The 21,700-nt window shown below is 41.0% G+C and overlaps 1 protein-coding gene and 2 non-coding genes across 3 annotated transcripts in view; 1 reads left to right on the top strand and 2 right to left on the bottom strand.

Annotated features, from left to right (window-relative positions):
- Nucleotides 1–18,975, bottom strand: part of CFAP69 (cilia and flagella associated protein 69) — a 61,836-nt gene extending 42,861 nt beyond the window's left edge. Inside the window, exons 1-5 of the mRNA XM_056118393.1 lie at nt 18,824–18,975; nt 10,377–10,442; nt 8,911–8,976; nt 5,611–5,720; nt 2,465–2,541 (exon numbers count right to left, since the gene is read on the bottom strand). Coding sequence (XP_055974368.1) covers nt 2,465–2,541; nt 5,611–5,720; nt 8,911–8,976; nt 10,377–10,442; nt 18,824–18,943 — 439 coding nt within the window. The 5' untranslated portion in view covers nt 18,944–18,975. The remainder of the gene's footprint in view (nt 1–2,464; nt 2,542–5,610; nt 5,721–8,910; nt 8,977–10,376; nt 10,443–18,823) is intronic.
- LOC130027873 (small nucleolar RNA SNORA66) lies at nt 8,429–8,567 on the top strand. Its single transcript, XR_008793089.1, has one exon. It is a non-coding gene; the product is annotated as a small nucleolar RNA SNORA66 (small nucleolar RNA).
- LOC130027916 (small nucleolar RNA U13) lies at nt 17,145–17,244 on the bottom strand. Its single transcript, XR_008793121.1, has one exon. It is a non-coding gene; the product is annotated as a small nucleolar RNA U13 (small nucleolar RNA).
- Nucleotides 18,976–21,700: the final 2,725 nt, after the last annotated feature.

The following is a 21,700-nucleotide window of genomic DNA, read 5'->3' as shown; positions in this document are numbered from 1 at the left end:
TTTGTTCAATATTTTATATTATACAATAATACTTTTAGTTAAAACTCCTATTTCTGGGGGCCATAGCAAAAGTACAGTGGGTAGAGTGTTTGCCTTGCATGTGGCTGACCTGGGTGCAATCCCAAGCATCCCATATGGTCCCCTGAATCTGCCAGGAGTAATCCCTGAGGACCTCCCCCACAAACACCTATTTCCAGCAATTAATAAAAAAGAGAGAGAGATGGGCTGGAGCGATAGTGCAGTCTGTAGGGCGTTTGCCTTGCAAGCAATTGACCCGGGTTCGATCCCCAGCATTCCATATGGTTCCCCAAGCACTGCCAGGAGTAATACCTGAGTGCAGAGGCAGGAGTAACCCCTGAGCATTGCTGGGTATGACCCGAAAAGAAAAATAAATAAATAATAAGAGAGATAAAAGGAACAAAATGACAGTTTAAAAAATTAGATAGCGATACATATCAGTTTAAGGGCAACATTCGGCAATGCTCAGGGCTTAATCTTGGCTCTGAGCTCAGGAATCACTCCTGGTGAGCTCAGGGGACCAGGGATCATACAGGGTGCCAGGGATCAAACCCAGGACGGTGGTGTGCAAGGCAAATATACTACCTGCTGTACTATCACTCAAGCCACAAAATTAAGTATATATTTATAGTATATATTTATAGTATCTGCACTTTCTTCTTTTTTCTTTGTTTTTGGGGGGGGGTCACACACGGCAATGTTCAGGATTTACTCCTGGCTCTACACTCAGGAATTACTCCTGGCAGTGCTCGGGAGACCATGTGGGATGCTGGGAATCGAACCCGGGTCGGCCGCGTGCAAGCAAACGCCCTACCCGCTGTGTGCTATCACACCAGCCCCCCTGCCAACTCTCTTGAAACAAAATTTTTAAATAATGAGGGCATCAGATGCATTTTGCTTTTTGAAATGTCATCAATCAAACCTAAAATTTTAGTGCCAGAGAGATAATACAAGACTTTAGGCAGATGCCTGGCATCCTGCCACACCCAGCTCGAATACCCAATCCTGCATATGGTGTTTCAGGCACTGGCAGGGGTCACTCCTGAGCACAGAGCCAGGAATAACCCGTGAGCACCAATGGCATGGCAGCAGAACAGGGAAAACAAACAACAAAACAAGCTAACCTATACTTTAATGACTGAAATTTAAATAATTAAATTTTGCTGTTTTGTTTTAGGTAGTCTTAACTTCCCAGGTTTTTCAATTTCTTTGACACCTCCCTCTATCCTAGGCTCCAATAATTTCTTCCAAAGTATCTACAGGGAAGACAAAGAAATTTCTTTAGATATAAAAGGGTTGGTGTACATGTCAAAAGGAAAAAAAACTTAGAATCCATTTCAGTCAAATCTCTCAACATTTTTCACTATGAAGTACAATATTGGGAACACAGCTATTCCGTAAATATTTATTAAAAAATTTTTTTGGCCAATTGTGGGTCTTTTATTTCCCCTTTACAAAACCTAAATTAACAAATAGAAACATAATGTAAGATTTGTTTGGGAACATGCTGTCACATCTCAGCTAATTCAAGGAACAGTATTTCATTCATCTCACTTCTTAGGAACTTATTATTTTCTTCTTTAGGAAATAAAATAGTAAATAAATCAAATAACCCAAATACAAATATCTGTTCTTTTTTGTACACAAAACTAAGGTACCTACATTTTTATATATATTATGCTAGAGTTCACCATGTTCCATCATTTATGATTTATCTTAAAACTTGTTTTTTAATGATCTGAATCTCAATGACGCTGGCAACTAATTATAGCAGTCACAGAAGTGAAAGTTGAAAACATTTTTGCAATTAATGAAAAAAACTATAGCTCTTATTTCCATAAAACGTTAGCCAACATTTTATCAAGCTAAACATAAAACAGATTAGTGCAAAGAAGCATCTACCTGTCCCCAATATTATAATAATATAGAATCTGGGGGCAGAGCAGGTAGGGCCTTGCCTTGCATATGGGATCCCCAGCATCCCATATGATCTCCTGAGCACTTCCAGGAGTAATTCCTGAGAACAGAACCAGGAGTAACCCCTTAGCATTGTGTACCCCCAACCTGCACCTCCAAAAGAATCGAGAATCTTATTGATATAGTCAATATAGCACACAGTCAAAAATAATATGATATAACATCAAGTGTACTATGTTTAATTCCCAACCAGAAAATTTAAAAAGTGCCTAAATTTGGAATCTTTTGCTTTGTTTTCTTTTGGAGTCACACCTGTCTATGCTCAGGGCTTCCCCCTAGCAATACGTGGGAGACCATGAATGCATAATGTTGGGGATTTAATCTGACTCAGCTACATGAAAGGCAACAGCCTCACCCCCTGTACTTTCTCTTCAGCCCCATTTAGGAGTGTTCTTAGAAAAATTAAGTAAGGTACACATCTTACATATGTCATATTACACCTCACTTTTTAAAAGAAATCTTAACTTACCCAGAAGTCCTATTGACTTGGCAGTTTCTTCAGCATATGTTATCTCATCCGATGCTTTCTTTTTCAAAAACGGCAAGCTTCAATAAGAATGAAGAATGCATGAATTATGTTTAATAAAGGCCTTAATGAAAGCACCATCTGCAAACTATGGGAATCTTTCTAAAGAATGAAATTTAGATGCTATTCTATTCTGTAGTCCTGCGGGATTAATACCTCTCATAAATAAACTTTATGTTTCTAACCAAAGAAAACAGACACAAAATGAAGAGAAATGGACAGAAAAGGCGGATTTAAGAATACCATTTTGTAACACTCCACAAATAATTAAAGAATTCCCTTTCTGAAGGCAAAATAATAGTACATATTATGTAGTAGCAATTTAATAGATACGTACTATCAAAAGTGGAAGACAAATCTCTTATGTAGGTTTACTTACAATTTAAACATTGGTAGAAGGTTTTTCTTAAGTTTTTGCAACTAGTTAATCAACAGTCTGTTCTTAAAGATCAGTATCTCCTTTCTTACCAGCTGCATCATCTGCTTTTCATAAAATAACAGACAGACATTTTGACCACTAGGAAATTCAAGTTAAAGTGTCCATTTCTAGTGTTTGCTAGAATTTTCCACTTGAAACAACTTCATTATTCCACCCATTATTAGACTACTAAAGTAATGAATTCTAAAACAAAATTTATTTTTTGTCCCAAAATTTTCCCATCATTATCAAAAGATACAATCTAAAAAAAAGGTAAAGGGGTTCTTGATCAAAACATCTGTAAGAAGACAAAAGCCTTATACAAGCATTATACTATTGATACAGTGAGAAAGGCACTATTTAGAGGGAAAAAGAGAAAGGTTTATTTTTATTTACTTAACTTTCAATTTTATCTTTATCTAACCCAAAAGATGTTTTGTTGTATTCTGGACCACCACCAGTGGTACTGGGGGCCATTCCTGTGGTTCTGTGCCTATGAGTGACCACCGGCCAGCTCTGGGAGACCAGGAATCATATCAGGGTCAAGTCCACTACAAGGCAAGCACCTTAACTCCTGTCTGATCATTCCAGTCCTCCCAAAAAAAGTCTAAAAAGATGGTGGGCTGCATAGCAAAGTAGAATGAAAGAAATAAGTAATGTGAGAAACATATGTGATTATTTAAAATGAAGTATAATGAGTACAATTCAAAGGACCTATTTCTGGTTATGTGCTCAGGAGTAACTCCTTGTGATGCTCAGGGGGGCCTTGTACTGTGCTAGGGATTCAAACCTGGGTCAGCTACATGCAAGGCTTACCTCCTGCACTTATCACTCCAACCCAAAAAGTCATTTCCTGATAGTGCTGTCGTAGCAGCATTAATGTTGAAAGTAGTAACTTTGAATCTAGTGTTCTAGTACATGCAGTTTCAAGCACTGAAGATGTTTTACAAAATATAATCTCATATCAATTTAATAATTTCCAATTAGCATATTAATGTCTATTAAAAGCACCAGACAATAATTTTTCTTCATTTTTTAGTCCCTATTAAAAATTAAGATATGGAAAAGCATTCAACAAATTGTTTTCTAATATTTTATTCAGAAATTTTAAAAAATGTAAGTTGCCACAAAAACGTATACATGATAACTTAAAGTATTTAGAGTTAAAACTGATGCATCACATATGCCTATTATTTGAGTATTTAAAAAATATGATTTAAAAATTCAAATTGAGGGGACAGAGCGATAGTACAGGAGAGTGTGTGCTTGTTTTACATGTGGCCAACCCAGGTTTTATCTCCAGCACCCCATATGGTCCCCTGCCCCTGCCAGGAATGATCCCTGAGCACAGAGCCAGAATTTAGCCCTCAGCACCGAGGGGTGTGGCCCAAAACCAAACAAACATACAAACAAAAAAGTTAAATTGGTAGAAAAGTTTATAAGGTTAAGTTGCCAGAAAGGTTTATTTATATTTTAAGAAACTAGGAATGTCTGGTGAAGCGTATGGTGTTGGAACATAGTATACATGAAGCCCTATAACTAACAGCATTGTAAACCATGGTGCCTAAAATTTAAAAATTAAAAAAAAACAAAACACACCAAGATGAAAATTTTAATATCTTTATTAGCCACTATGTGGCAGCAAAGAAGCAGAATATACTCCCATTTCCTCAAAATGGTTGGAGAAACAACAGTTTAGAATATGGGATGGGACTAGAGCAATTGCACAGTGGGTAGGGTATCTGCCTCGCACGCGGCTGACCGAGGTTCGATTCCCAGCATCCCGCAGGGTCCCCTGAGCACTGCCAGGAGTACAGAGTCAGGAGTAACCCCTGTGCATTACTGGGAGTGACCCAAAAAGCAAAAATAAATAATAAATAAATAATATGGAATATTGGGTCTGGACTACAGGGGATATGGTGTTTGACTTGCACGCAGCTGACCTAGGGTTGGTCCCATCTGATTCCCTGAACACATCCAGGATCAATTCCAGAGTGCACAGCCAGGAGTAACCCCTGAGCATGGCCAGGTGTGACCCCAAAACAAAGCCAAAACAAAACAAAAAATAGGGGATATAATATAATTTTATAATTCTGAGCTTTAATTTGCCTTTAAATATATTAAGCAAAAATAATTAGTGACATTTATTCTTCATTCAAAATTGGAATATCAAATAAACTAGGATACAGAACTTTTTACATATCTTAGTCAAATTTTCTAAGGAGAAATTAAACAACTATCAAGAATTGTTTGTAAATTTATTTAATGATTCTCAAAAATACTAAAATTACTTTCTTACCTTATTATCATCATTCACCTGAGAGATACTTATGAGAAAATATAAGAATCTAAATATCGACAAACATATTTGTAGTATAATCTCTTGTAAAATTGACTACCTTTGAATTACTTTTTTTCTCTTTTCTTTTTTTTGTGGTGACCCTGTGAAACTCCCTGATCAAACTCAGTGCTCACACAAGCAAGGCGGATACTCTATCACGAAGCCACATCCCCTATCTCCAAGTTGACTACCTTTGAAATCTGCTAGATGAAGTGATCAACTGAAGTTTTCTGAGTTCTTTATTTTTTTGTTACAGGGGATATGTTTATAAAAACTTAAACATAATAAAAGTGAGATAATGTAAAATAAAGCAAAAGAAAAACAACTTACCCACATAATTTTAAAATACTATAAGCAGATTCTATAAAAACAGGCTGGTTTTCAATTTTTCTTGCACACAGATTAAGAAGTTTAAATATTTGGGCTAAATCTCTTAGGGGCTGTAATATTATTAGTTAAGAAATAAAATTAAGAATGATATTTTCTTCACTTATTCTTTAAGGTACTTCTGTCTATAAAATTCCATCTATTTTGTGTAATGTGATAGACACTTTTAGAGTAATTTTAGAGTCTAAAGACAAAAACTCAGAACAACAAATTTTATTTATTTTTATAATGCTATGTTTTGGGGTCTTTATTTAGAAGTCTGAAGTTCTGGGTGCTAGGAATCAAACCCAGGACCTCACAAATGCAGGCTAGTGCTCTACTTCTAAGCCACATCCTCAGCCAGATCCATAATTTTTTTCTTAATTACCTCTTTATTAAATTGTTCTCTTCTCATGACACCTTTAGAATTTGTTTACCAACTACGACACCATAAATCCAGTTGGTCATTAATCTTTTAATCTCGTCTCCCCCGTGCCCCCCCCTATAACGGGCTCTCCTCCGCCGAGCAGAACTGGGCCAACCTGACCACGGAGGAGCGGCTCACTGCTTCCCAGCCACCCCTCTTCCCGGACCCGGCGTCCCGGGATGGCAGGAAATTCCCTAGTCGCCCCAGCAGGTCTGCTTCTAAGAAGCAATATGTGTCATGGGGCTCATGTCACCCCAACAAAAAGGTCCGGGATGTCTGGCAGCCTGGGGCGCCCTTCCTTGTTGACACAGCCAGATGACTGGGGATGGGGGAGCGGGGAGAGGTGCTTGCTGGACAGACACTCCTCATGACCTGATGGCAGGTTGTCCTGGAACATCTGGGGTCTTCCTGACGGCCTAGGGTCACTGGTTTCCCTGCAGGTACAGGCAGAGTAGTTCTGGGGATCTGGGCAAAGGTGTTAGAGGTCTGCTGGCCTTTCTCATCTGTTCCTCAAAGCCCAGAGCCAATCCACTCCATCCCTGGAAGAGTCCCTCGGCCAGGACTGTCTGTGCTCTGACTAACCTGTCCTCAGAGAAAAGGGCTGGTAGAGGCTGCTGGGTCAACCTTGCTCACACATGCAGCCTGGACTCGATCTCCCCCACACCCTCACCCGGGGCACCTCCCTCCCTCCCCTCCCGCTGAAATAAACAGACCTTGATCACAAGCCGGGTGTCTTTTTTTGTGGTGTGCCGCCAGGCAGAGTGTGGAGGAGTCTCCGGCTCTGCCCAGCTGAGGAGTCTCTGACCCTACCCAGGCTAGTCTCCTCGAGCCATTCTGCCTCTCACAGTGCCCTGCGTCCTAACCCGCCCACTCCCGCCCAACCGCCTTTGCAAATGTCTTGAGTGCGACCCCTCTTCCCACCCCCACTCCTGTGGCAGGCTGGTTTTAGGATAAGTTATGACATATTGAAAAAATTAACTAAACAGCTTAATTATATTCATTTTTACCAACTCACACACGCCAATACATTACTCCAGAATTAGCAATCCAATACTCTATTAACAATAGTCAGGTGAATTTTACTATTTTGAAGGTTCAAATTGGCTGAGACTTTATTTCATTTAAAACTAGTAAAAAAAATAAAATAAAACTAGTAAAGGACAATAAATAAATGAATAAATAAATAAAACAAATACTGGGACTGGGGCAATAGTACAGTGCGCAGGGTGCTTATCTTGCATGTGGCTGACGCAGGTTCGATCTTTAGTACCTCATTTGGTCACCCAAGCACTGCCAGGAGTGATCCCTGTGTGCAGAACCAGAAGTAAGCCCTGAGCACTGCTGGGTGTTCAACCCAAGCAAAACAACAAAGCTAATAGAAATGTACAATAAACACTTTCTAGATCATCAGGTAAAAACAATTTTTATTTTACCTATTTAAAAAAAAAATAGTTAAATGGGGACCAGAGAGATAGTACAGAGGTTAATATGCTTGCCTTGCATGTGGCCAACTTTGGTTTAATCCCTGGCACTGCCAGAAGTGATTCCTGAGCACAGAGCAGGGAGTAAGCCCTGAGTACCACTGGGTGTGGTCCCCAAAAAGCAAAAAGGAAAAGGAAAAAAAAATGATAGATGGTCCATAAAGGAATTTCATAGATTTTTTTTTACAGCTAAGGGAATTTGCTATTCTTGGTTTAATACTATCATTCCTATTATTTTTCTAGAAGTTTCTTAGTAAAAGATGGAAGAACGGCTACATTATAAGTACAAATCTCTGTTAACTTCCTAGAGATGTCACCAACATACTCCTCTCTCTCATGCTTTACATTTTATAATCTGAGTCAGCCTATGAATGTGAAAAAAAGTAGAGCCATTTACTACCACCTCTTTAACCTTCAGGGGAAAAATGAAGGAGGTGTTGTAACATCAGGTTAAAATACTACAGTCTGTTTCCTTATGATTGGAGAAGTTTGTCAGCATTGGAAATACTAAGTTAGTAGAATGAAGACTCTGAATTGGCCCTCTTAACACTATCCACTGTCTGTTCAATTCTGCAGAAGCAGATACTGTCTGCACAGAGTTTTTTGCATCATACTGATTTCTTCAATTCTATATTCTCTAATAGAAAAAAAACATTTTTATTAGAAAATAGAAAATGTGTTATCTTTTGTGTGGTGTGCACAATAATGATCTATCCAAAGACAACCATATTCCAATTCCCAGAAATTGTGAATGTTATTCAGTGTCTTTTCAGATGAAAATAAATATCTTGAGATGGGAAAGTTGTCTTTGAATTTCTAGGCAACTCCAACATAATCATTCGGTCCTTATAAGGGAAAGAGAGGGCCAGAAGCAGTGCAAACTCAATCACTAATAATACTGCATCACTAATAGTACAGAAATGAGGGTCACCAGGTTTATAGAAGTAACTGCAGTGATAGAAATGGATTAACTTCAGACTGTATTGAGGTGTCTGTTCTCCCCTACTATAGAGTAAAAAAGAAAGAAAGAAAGAAAGAAAGAAAGAAAGAAGCAGAAGAGTGATGCTACTCTGAAGAAGGGGACATAAATTGAGGCATTCAGTAAGTCTCTGGAAGCTGGAAAAGGAATTCTTCTCTAAAGCCATCAGAAGGAACTACTCTTGCCAATTTTGATTTTTGCTCAGTAAGACTGATTCTGGACTTGTGAACTCCAGAGGTCCAAAACAATAAATTCATATTGCTCTAAGGCACTAAATTTGTGGGAATGTACTATGGCAGCAATAGGAACCTAATACATTATCTAATAAATATCTTCCATCTCAGGATAAAGGAAATGAACAATTATATAAAGGATACAAGTCCATTCTGATAACACTGCACCAATTTCTTGACAGATGTAAGTTGTTTTTCTTCTACTTCACCCTAAAACAAATAACCTATTTTAGTTTTTTTTGTTTAAAAATATTAAATACTAATTTAAAAATATTAAATCTCTTAATATTTTTAAAAGTTCATTAATATAAAAAAGTAGACAAATTAAAATTCTTAAGTAATCCTTAAATTACTGTAATATAGGCATTACAAAATACTTCCTTAAACAAGACCCAAATACTCTTACATTTTATTAGAAATTGAGAATCAAAACCAGGTTAATTAAAAAGAAATGATTGTTTTCAGAAATACTATTAACAATATCTGACACATCTTGAGCCTTTTTTCTGTCATGAACCACATAAGCACTACATATATGTATCAATTAATTAATACTCTATACAACCTTATTAAGGTGGTACTATTATTATCCCTCTTTATAGAATAGAAAACGTGAACTGAAACACTTAAGTTGTCCAAAATCATACTGCTCATAAGTGATGGTGTTAGGAGTCAAATTTGGCAACCTGACTCTAGACATTGTATTTTTGACTTCTGAAATATGTCCAGTGTGCTGTGCAAATCAAAGACTTTCAGCTAGTTTAACATAAATAAGTAAAAAGAAAAATGAAATAAAACTCTAGGGTGGGGAAGTAGCTGGAACACATGCTTTTCATGCAGGAGCCCAGGTTTAATTTTCATCACAGCATGGTTCCAGAGCACTGCCAGGAGTCTCTCTCTCCAAACAAAATGAAACAAAACTCGATGTATTTCCATTTCCAAAATCACGTTATCCTAAAAGAGGAATTATAACATTTTCTTTACCTTGTTTGCTTGTTTTGGACAAACCTCATTTAATAACAATTAGGGGCTCTATGTTACTATATTTTTAAATGCAGATATATTCATATGAAAAATAACTAACAATACTCAAATTCACAAAATTATTCTTAGTAATTATATTTAAAAATTTAGAGGTTGAAAATATTAAAGCAGGCACTAATGACTACTAATCACAGGACATTGTGTTTTTTGATAGGCCTCCTACAGTCAACTCTTTTTCTACTTAAAAGTTCATAATCTTCTTTGTTTGGTTTGGTTTTTTTAGGTGAGTTTTATTGTGGATTGGTCTTTGGGGGTGGGGGTAGGGGCACACCCATCAATGTTCATGGTTAATTTTGACTCTCCACTTAGGAATCACTCCTGGCAGTGCTTGGGTTACCTATGGGATGCCAGGAATAAAATCTGGGTCGGCTGCATGCAAGGCAAATGCCTTTCTCGCTGTACTATCACTCCGGCTCCTCTAAATTTAAAGTCTTTGAGTATCAGACAATCTGTTTAAAATGCTTTTAACAAAAAGAAGAGAAATGAAAGTTATGTTTCAGAAAATACATGTTAGCTTTCAGAGAAAAGAGTTTACAAGTAATATAACAAAAACATTTTTTTCTCACACTTACTCCATCAGTCTCTTCAAGGAGTTTGATGATACGATTCAGGTCCATAGATTTGAAAGTAGCCTGAAAAAATACACCTCTTAGTATTCTACATCATGAGAACCAAGAAATCCTATGACCTTACCACTTTTATGTAATATCCCAGAAAATTAAAAATATCTATGGGAAAAAAAATGACAGTGAGGGCAGAATAAAAAGCAGATGGTAACTTAACGTAATAAATAAATAGTAGATTGAAAACAGAATACTTCCTGGACTCTAATGTTATTTTATCATCTTAATGTCTTTAAATTTTATTAGTTCTAAAAGCCCAAGGGAACATCAAGAATAACACCACTTGCATGCTTTGAAAAACAATTGTATCTCATATATACTTGTCACATTTCCCATGCGTACACATTACCCTGTTTGCCTATGCAGGTGTATGTGTATACATACAATTAGCTTCAAAGTACAGATAGGAGATAAACTTCCTGAGCTAGGTATCCCCTCTTTTAGTTGCTATCAGCTGTCAGTCATCCAAATTGGAAAGCAGCATTATTTTTGTAGGGAGGGGTAAGGGAGGGCAAGAAGATGAGGCCACATGTGGCTATGTACAGGACTTTCTCCTGTATTCTGGCAGGGCTTGGGATCATGTGGGGTGCCTAGGATCAACCCAGGTCCAGCTGCATGCAAAGCTACCCTACCTGCTGTACTAACTCTCTGGCCCATCTCTTAAATCTTAAGCACTTTCCATCTGATTCATTTATTCAGTCCTCATTTCTTACTCAGTTGTGAAAATTTCCTGCTGTTTTCCTTGACCCTATTTTTACATCATTCAACCTCATTACCTATTCTTAGTGGGAGTAATATAATTAAAAATCTAAATATGACCCTAAATCATTTAGTTAGTCTCCATTGACTCCCACCCTATTGCATTTAGGTTGATACAACTCTATTTTTCTACTTTAAGATATAGCTCAAGCTTAAACTCCCCCAAAAGATGAACAAGGATAAAACAAATGTCCCTTCTCTGAGCCCCCACAGTTCCCACCGCAATTCCCATTATGTTATTCTAAAACAGTCTATATATTTATTCTAGCCATACTCCATCCCAAAGTCCATTGAAAGCCTTTCTCCTGCATCCCCAAACTCTGGATCTGGCATATAGCATTGTAAATTGTTCAAGTCAAGCTTATAAGTCAAGAAACACTTACTTTATAATAAAGTTATTTGTAGGTAAGTTGTAGAAAGGAATAGAGGGCACTAACACCTAAAATGTATGGATGGATGTTAATGCCAGAGAGAAAGCATGGGTTAAAAGGTGCACACCTGGCAAGCAGCCAGACCTGTTTCGATCCTGGGCACCACATGTCTCCTGAGCAGAGCTGGGAGCAGCAGTGGAGGTCCTGGAGCATAACAGCATATGGCCCTGACAGCTCCAGAGCACCATGGGGATTAGAAGGGAAGGTCCCAGAGCGCTACTGGAGCAACCTGGGTAATCCCTGGTACCGCAAGGGCCCCCACATTAATTCTCTGCAGACCAAGACTCTCTAGGAGCCCCATCCCACACTCTGGATCTCCAGAGAACTGCCTGGGAGAGCCCAAACCCAAACAACAACAAATGTGTTTATGATGCACAGAGGGTAGGGCGTTTGCCTTGCACGCAGCCAACCAGCGTTCCACTCCTCTGTCCCTCTCAGAGAACCTAGCAAGCTACCAAGAGTAACCCACCCGCGGGGCAGAGCCTGGCAAGCTCCCTATGGCGTATTTGATATGCCCAAAACAGCAACAAGTCTCACAATGGAGACATTACTGGTGCCCGCTCAAGCAAATCAATGAACAAAGGGAGGACAGTGCTACAGTGCAGTGCTACAATTAAATTTTTTAATTATAAATGCAGCCTGAGTACTACTTACCTTAGAGATTAATGCTTTGTTGCAGTTTCTTTGTTTTTGTTTTGGGGCCACACCCAGCAATCCAGACTCTTACTCTGGAGAACCTGGCAGGCTACCAAAAGTATCCTGCCCACACGGCAGAGTCTGGCAAACTCCCCGTGGCATATTCAATATTCCAAAAATCATTAACAATGATGGGTCTCATTCTCCTGACCCTGAAATAGTCTCGAATGTGTCACTTTTAAAATCGCAGGGCTAGGATGAAGGAGAAGTGACTGGGGCCTGCTCGAGGCAATCGATGACCAACAGGATGACAGTGATACAGTGATACCCAGCAATGCTCAGGGATTACTCCTGGCTGGGCACTCAGGAATTATTCCTGGTGGTGCTCGGGGGAATATATGGGATGTGGGGGATTGAACCCAGATTGGCGGTGTGCAAGGCAAGCACCTAACCCACTGTACTATCTCTCTGGCACCACAAAACATTTTCTTTTTAATTAAAAAAATAAAAAAATTCTACCAGTTGTTTTCTACTGTTATAAGACTTAATGAGGGGCTGGAGTGATAGCACAGCAGTTAGGGTGTTGCCTTGTACGCAGCCGACCCGGGTTTGATTCCCAGCATCCCATATGGTCCCCCAAGCATCGCCAGAGTAATTCCTGAGTTCATGAGCCAGGAGTAACCCCTGAACATCGTCGGATGGGACCCAAAAAGAAAAAAAAAATTTAATGATCCCAAATCCCTGTTTATCCTTTCCCATCTGTCAAGATTTCACATCTAATTCTGCATATAAAATAACTGTTTAAAAAGATGATGTAACAATATAAAAAATACTCAAAAGAAGGAAAATTCTACATATTCTTAGCACCTAACTACATCTATATACATTATATATTATTTTTGTTTAATATATTATCTTGGTTTATGTTCATATACTTTACTACAGTGTCAGCACTATTGTCTTTATGACTTTATATCCATTCATACTTTCTCATAGCTTTATGCAATTAGTATTCCAGTGTTACTTAAGTTTAGAATTTCCCTTCTACAATAATATATTAAAATTATTAAAATATACATTCAATATATGCAAAAAAGTTAAATTTGTAACAGAGATTTCTAAATCATGGATTTACAGCAAAAACTGCAACAGTCCGAGTGAATATGATCACACAAGCAGAGAGTTGATGCAAAAGAGAACATACAATTGTAAGTATTAAAATAATTACTGTCAGGGGCTGGAGCAATAGCACAGCGGGTAGGGCGTTTGCCTTGCATGTGCCCAACCCGGGTTCGATTCCCAGCATCCCGTATGGTCCCCCAAGCACCGCCAGGGGTGACTCCTGAGTGCAGGGCCAGGAGTAACCCCTGTGCGTTGCTGGGTGTGACCCAAAAAGCAAAATAAATAAATAAATAAATAAATAAATTACTGTCATTAACATCATAAGGTATTTCTGGAGAAATCATTAAAAACAAAACATTTTAAAGATCTAAAGTTCAATAAACTGCTTTGAAGAAAATTAGACCTCTGCTTCAAGTTGTAGAATGGACTTATTTTTCCCACCTTACTAAGGCATATCTCAAAGAGGAAATATCCTTCTCATTTGGTACTCATCAAAGCAAGGGACAGACATGGTCCTTAGCTGTGCTTAGTACTTAATATACCAAATGCAGAATTATTATCCCTATTAATAAAAGGAGGGCTTTGAGAGCTAACTTCCAGCATCACAACTAGTAAACAGGCTAGGCAAGTCAAATGTAGGAACACTCTTTCTTGGCACCTTTACCTGATTTTTCAAGTGATCGCACAGTTACTTCAGAATTACTCCAAAACAGGGGTAGGCACGGGGTAGGGGAGGAAAGGTATCTTTCTAAGTGGTACTCAGGGGCCCAGGGGTCACTCCCAGTGATGCTTGGTCAACCTGTCTGGCTGTTCAAAGCTAGGCCCTGAGGAAGCAGTGTTACTCAGGAACCTTAGCTCTCAGGGGCCTCAGGGCCACACATGGCAATGGTGGGTGTCCTTCAGGGTTATAGCCAGTGTTGCTCAGGAGACCGAGTAATGCCAGGAATCCGACTCTAAACATCCCTAATTTCTGTACTATCTCCTCAGTGGGTAGGGAAGTTTATAGTCCAGGTCAGTATTGCAAACAGTTGACAGGATATGACATCAACTAATAAATGTGGAGGTGCTCAGAATCTCTCAGAGTGAAACTTTGGTTAAGGGAGCTTAAGCATGCTATTTAGGCAATTTAATCAATAATAATTTAATATTTATTACTTGTCTACATTATTGTTATTTATTGCATGTCTACATTATGCAAGGCTTTGTTTGAGGTGCTAAAAATATTATACTGAATAAAACACACGAAATGTCCTGCTTTGGGGATGAAGAGATAGTGTGTACAGAGGTTAAGGTGCTTGAATGGCCAAGCCATTTGATCCCAGACACTACATATGGTCCCCTGAGCCCCACAGGAGCAACCCTTGAGAACAGGGTCAGGAGTAAGTCCTGAGCATAGCTGGCTGTGACACAAAAACAAAAAACAAAAACAAATCCAAAAAACCCAAATCCTTCCTGCTTTCCTAAAGAACTGATATGGTTTGGGGGAAGACAGAGTAAGTTACATAGTATAATTAACATAACAACTTTGTTTTTTTGGAGGGAGAGGGTTTGGGTTTATTCCTGGCTCTGTGCTCCTGGCAGTGCTCAGAAGACCATGTGGTGCCAGGGATCAAACGGGGTTGGCTTAACCTCTGTGCTATCTCTCTTTACTATAATGTTTTGGAGAAATGCATAACAGTGAGGGGAACAGTGGTCAGCAAGACTAAGAGACGTTCACATTTCAGCAACCTTTCAGGAGGTAAGGAAAATGCCACCAATATCAAAGGGAAAACTTCCAGGTAAGGGGTGCAGCAGGTCCGAAGACCTCTCTTAGGTGGCAGTACACCAGGCAGGAGTGACAGAAGCCAGGTCAGTGTGGTCGAACATGGAAGCCTTTGAACATTACTTATAAGGCCTTAATTTTTATTCTGAGCTCAGAATAGAAGAGTGAAGGGCACAGAAGCATTAAGGTTTATCTCCTAGGGACAGGAATATTGCTCACAGGGCTGATGCTCATGCCTAGCATGCACAGAGTCCCAGTTTTCATCCCTGGCACAAGGCCTCCCTAGAACCTCAGGATATGCAGGCCTTGCTCCCACTGCAGCAGACTGACCCCAAACCTGTACTTCAGCAGAGAAAGAAAATTTAAACATAGGAAACAGTGATCAACAAAATAAATGACAACTAAAAGAAACTGACTCATACCCAGAACTACATCCATTCATGAGATCTGAGAATGCTTCCTACTAGAGAGTACTTTAAACGGGATAGGAAGGATCTAAAAACAGAGGAAGAATTATGTGGCTGGAGCGATAGCATGATGGGAGCTCGCCTTACACACAGAAAACCCAGGTTTGAGTCTCAGCATTGCATATGATGCTCAGGCACCACTTGGAGAGATCTTTGAGCACAGAGCCAGGAATAAGCCCCGAACACCACTGAGTGTAGCCCAAAACCCAAAATTAAATAAATAAAAGTAGAGTTAAGACTTAAATTCAGCAAAAAAAGTAGGGCATTCATTGAGTATTTCACATCGCCTCCCTTATACTAGGCATTCTTCTGGGTGCTGTTTGGTACCCCTGTTGATTAGACTATACACTACAGAAACACAAGTTTCTGCCCTCATGGCTGCGGCAAAGTAGATGCATACAAAAAGAAGAGATTATGTACTGGAAAATCTTGAAAACAGGACCAAGAAGTTGAAGGATTTTAGGAATGGCAGAGTGATGAATGTTATCAAGTTCAATTGTCCTAAAGCTAAAAGTCACTTTCAGGTACTTTTTATGGGTCCACATTGGGGATTTTGACTAGCTCCAAGGTGTAGCCCAGCTACCAATAGTTGTTTTATTAATTTTGAGGGTTTTTGTTGTTGTTGTTGTTTTGGGGCCATGCCCAGGGGTGCTCAGGAATTACTTCCTGGCTCAAGAACTACTCAAGAAATACTCCTGGCAGGCTTGGAGAACCATATGAGGGTGACTGGGATTGAACTCAGGTCAGCTGCATGCCAGACAAATGCCATACCTACTGTACTATTGCTCCAACCCTAATATAATTGTTTTAAAGGTCTTTTGACAGGGGCTGGAGCGATAGCACAGCAGGTAGGGCTTTTGCCTTGCACGCGGCCGACCTGGGTTCAATTCCCAGCATCACATATGGTCCCCCGAGGACCACCAGGAGTAATTTCTGAGTGCAGAGCCAGGAGTAACCCCAGTGCATCGCCAGGTGTGACCCAAAAAGCAAATAAATAAATAAATAAAATAAAGGTCTTCTGACAACAGTTTAAGGAATTCAGAGATTCAACTCTCACTCCACAACCAGACTCAATATTCCCCTACCAATGTCCCAAGATTCTTCCCTTCCCATACTCTGCCTTCTTAGCAAACTTTCTTTTCAATTTACTTACTATAGTTTGCATCACAATAATACACTAGTATCGACTCTTATGGCTCTGGTGTACATATTCATTTGTCTTTGATGTACATTCATTTCTTGTACAAATTCATTTTATAGAGAGGGGACACCCTTAGAGAGGTTAAATGATCTGGTCAAAGGTAAAATAAGATTAGAAGTTACTGTAGGTCCTGAAATAAACAGGGGAAGGGACTCAGGAGAAGGTAGCAGGATGACAAGGAGATGTTTCAAGGAGAATAGACGGGGAAGAGAGAATGCAGTGTGAACCAAAGAGCTGAGTGGAAGGACAGCCAAATAATCTAGGATTGATGAGACATGGTAATAGGTGATAACAGGAATAGGAAGAAAGAACAAGTTTAGTTTTTTCCCCTTTTTTCACATCAGGTGCACTGACATCTTAATAAGGTTCCAGGAAGCACATGTCCCACGGATACATGGGTGACAATTATCATGCATATGCGCCACAAAAGGATCTCAAGCAATTTTCTTTCGGATGGAGGTTAGAAATGCAGGATGTTTGAAAGAACTGGAAATTGGCATCAGGCAGAGATGAAAAAAAGTTATTTTAGTATTATCAAAGAGAACTAGATTCCACTTTATAAATTAAGAAACAGAGCGACTTTCACTGTTTCGTAAGTCTTAGGGGTCTCATTTAAAAAAGCAACCATAAACAAAGAAAACACAAGAAGAGAGTTGAGTTATTCTGGCAATGGCATCCTAAAGACGCCCGTTGCCAAACCTCAACACACATTCCCACCCACCCCGTTTGCTAGTCTCATATAATCAGTCCGGCCTTAAGAAATAATAGTAACATCGAGGAAGAATGAGAACCCTCAGATACCCAAATCACCTACTTCTCAGGTTTACCGGGTACCTGGAAGAACAGCAGTAGCGTAGAGCCTCCTGGCAGTGTGGAGAGCTCCAGTTCCTCCAAGTTCTCCCCTTCTGGATTGGAATACTTCCACTATCCGATGAGGGAAATTCCCCTAAACCCCCCTCCACCTCCTGCAAACGTGTTGTTGCTCCAAGGGTTATTGTGTAGATGTCTGAGAATCCTCCGAGAGCTTAAACCTTTTCCCACAGTAGCAGAGGTCCCCAGTCAACCGGCCATGCTCCGGTGCTCCAGGATGTGGACGCAGGAGACAGGGTTCCTGACGCAGCCAGAGACTTTGCGAAACCTCCATGGGAATTCCCATAGTGGCCCCAGGCCATTAGTGTGAGGATGCAGGCTGGATTCCTCCATAGAATTCACCTTTTAAGGCAAGATCATGGCTCTCTAGAGAGAAGCAGTGGAGCCAGCGCATGAAATTAACGATCTGGAGTTTCTAAACACCCTCACCACGAATGGAGAGGGATCCGAAGAGAAATTTCTCAACAGATCAACCTGAAATAATTAATTCCGTATACACGACAAAAAATAACAAACAAAACAAAAATTTTAAAGCACAAAAAAAAACCCTCACGTTTGTTCTCTCCCAATGCTTTCTGACCTACCCTCCAACCAGCGTTCAATTTTAGATAAGGGCGACGCTCAAGTTTTTAATTCAACAGCTTTTTTTTTGGCCCCCTAAGTTTTGTAAGTTTTAGCTGCGGGAAACCAAAACACAAGAGAACAGACGCCTCTGTCAAGCACAGCGCTTGCTCGCGGGGATTTAATGCGCAATGGTTGAGATCGTCAGCTCACACTGGTCGTTGCATCTCTTTCCCCCAAGCAAGCCCGCGTGGTTTTAAGCTTTACCTCCCCCCCCCCACCTCCCATCCCACCCCAAGAAGCGCTCCCAGGTCCCTCCTGCTTTTCCGTGGGATGCTCCGGGAGGACCACGAGGCGCAATTCCCCAGACAGGCAGGTTGACGACAGTCAATCCCCTCCCCGAGCAGGTGGCGCTGTTCTCTGGGGGATCCGCTCTGCGCTGGCACCTCCGTCCCACGGGAGCTTGATTCCACTCGGACCCCCATTTCCATCCTGTTGCCCCCCAAACTTTCCGCACCCCCCCCCTCAAACTTATGTTTCTCCCATTTTCTCTCCCCCGCCAACACCGCCGCCGGCCGTACCTGCGAGTCCTCATCCTCCGCCACCACTCCGATCACCGGGATGTGGCGAGGGCTCAAGGATTTTGCACGGGCGCCGGCTTCCTGGGGCTCGGCCGCGGCCGCCGCCTCTGCTCCGGACATGGCTATTCGGGAGCCGGGGGTCCCCCGGCCCTACCCAGTGACCGCCCGGACACCGGCAAGAGTGAGCCACCAGTTCCCCCACCACCACTGGGCGCCGCGAGTCACGACGGCTCCTGGAGGTCCCGCGGTAGCCTCTGCCACCTCCACGCCGGCCGCATGGCGCAGTGGCGCCCACCCGAGGCCTCAGTTGCCCGCCGGCTTCTCCCCGTTGTTAATGCCGCCGACGCGTTGCTAGGGGCGGGGCCGCAGGTGCCGCTGCTACGGAAGCCCTAGCATCCAAATCACCCCCAAATCAAATCAGTGTCTCTGGGCTCGCTGCAGGTTAATGAGCTTGCTCACCAGGAGACCCGAGGAAACTGCAGTAGGCAGCAGGGGAATATGATCTTAAGTACCAGGTGTAGGATAACGTTGGTTTGTCCTTTCTGCCTTGCCACAGGGACCTTAAATTTATTAGGTAACTCCCATCACAGTGCTCCCATGTCTCTTTGTTTATCTGTAACCTCTTTGTGCTCTGCTTCCCCAAGCGGTCAATCACCTTTATCTCCTAATCAGACCGTTAACTTGTAAATATTGCTTGTCTCTTCTCCTTGGGTCTTTTTGCATAGTTAATTTAGAGCAATGTCCTTTTTTTGTATAGACTCAAGAAGACAGTTAATGCTGTTTTTGTAACGGGTGTTAATTGATTCCGAATGATATTTGGTCCTGGGCATCTGTTCTCGCAACTTAAGCCTCAGTTGCCCTTACTTCCTAGCACCCCCAAAGCAGGTCCCGACGAGGGACTGGATGTACAGCTAGATAGGACCCTGCTAGGGTTAGGAAAGAGTAATCTTGCCTGAGCACTGTTGTCTGAGATCTATAGTGAGATGTCCTCAGTAGAGCCACCCTACAAGCTTAATGTATCTCTTACTGTGTCCATACGGTCCATGGTCACGGAGCGGAGGAATCAAGCTGGCGACTCGGCAGGGCTGGCTGTGCCCAAGGCAAACGGTGTCCATACAAGATAGCTAATATTAATAAGTAGAATTAAGATGTTAATTAAGTTGTTGGACTAAGGGAAAGGAGAAACACCCTTAAGTGGTATTTTGCCCTTGAACAGAAGAAGGGCTTTCATATGTTGATTTTGCTACCAGATGGGTTGCTCCTGGGGTGTGGTTGCTACTCCCAATGTGGGGAGTTGGTGAGAGACTAGAGACCAAGGCTGTGAGTTGAAGCATGAAGCATGCAGAGACTAGCAAGGGGGACAGGGGGAGAAGAATGTAGGGGAAGAATTTGGGAACAGGCATGTGGGGAGAATGGAGTAAGTGGCAACTGATCACCAACAAGCCTGGCCCTCGTTTCCTCCTTTGTCTACCCATGGCATTGGCTGTCCCAGGTGGGAGGTGTCCGGAGTTCATCAAATGCAGGCAGTGAGAAAGTGCCGGTAGGGCTTCCTAGGTGCATGGAGATTACACACCAAGTGTGTTTTGATCTTGGTAGTTTTTTGCTACAAAGAGTCCTAAGAGGGGAGAAACAATCCTAAGTGGTAGATGATAGACACTAGCTAGTGTCTGGAAGGGGAAGCCTTTATAAAAGTCCTGTAGCATCCACATTCTCCAGAATTTTGTTCTTCTGTACTCCAGTGACCCTAGTGCATCGATAAATTAACAAGCAGGCCATCATATGCAATGTAAGAAAGTTTTTTGAGATAAATCACTAAATCCAAAGCATGTAAACCCTTGACACTTTTCTCATCTGTAAAATAGGATTGCTGTGGACAGAGCAAAAGACAGGGCAATTTTGTGAAGTGGTGCTTGGCCCATAATAAATACATCATGGTCAAGATTATCATTTTCTTCATTATTGTTTTATCTGGGCTGGAGTGATAGCACAACGGGTAGGGCGTTTGCCTTTCATGCAGCCATCGGCTGTTCGATTCCTCCTCCTCTCTCGGAGAGCCTGGCAAGCTACGGAGAGTATCTCACCCGCATGGCAAAGTCTGGCAAGCTACCCGTGACATATTCGAAATGCCAAACACAGTAACAAGTCTCACAACCGTTACTAGGCCCGCTAGAGCAATTCAATGAACAACGGGAGGACAGTGACAGTGACAGTGATTGTTTAGCCATTATATTCTTAGAAATAGTACAAAAGGATTGGATTTTTTAAAAATGCATTTGATTAGTTTTAAATGGAAGTGATATTATGTAACATTGTGTAATTTTCATGTATGCATCACTGAAAACCAACATTCTTATAAGTTACACTGAGTTTCCCACTTTAAGTCTAATTCTATCCTTCACAATACAGTTTTCCTCTCTCAACAATTTATCCATTCTTCTGCTTCTATTCTGGAAACCACTAATTGGTTTTATACCCTCAAAGTGTTAAATTTTATTTATTTATTCAATTTTATTTGTTTTTTGCTATATACAACATATAAGTAAAACCATAAGGTGTTGTGGTTTCACTAAGCATCACTATCACTATCACCCCGTTGTTCTTCAATTCACTCGAGTGGGCCTAGTAACGTCTTCATTTATCCCTGTCACGTGCAAGTGTAACCCGATGACATACTGGGGGCTCCTTCAGGGTCAGGGGAATGAGGACCATTCATTGTTACTGTATTGACATATCGAGTACGCCACGGGTAGCTTGTCAGGCTCTGCTGTGTGGGCGGGATACTTTCAGTAGCTTGCCGGGCTCTCCGAGACAGATGGAGGCTTTTGGGGCACCCTCTAATCACCTTTACAGGTGTTCCTAGTCAGGCATATAGACAGG

This window comes from Sorex fumeus, unplaced genomic scaffold (assembly GCF_029834395.1).
Source record: "Sorex fumeus unplaced genomic scaffold, SorFum_2.1 ptg000037l, whole genome shotgun sequence".
Lineage (NCBI taxonomy): Eukaryota > Metazoa > Chordata > Mammalia > Eulipotyphla > Soricidae > Sorex > Sorex fumeus.
This window is presented reverse-complemented; position numbering and strand designations above follow the sequence as displayed.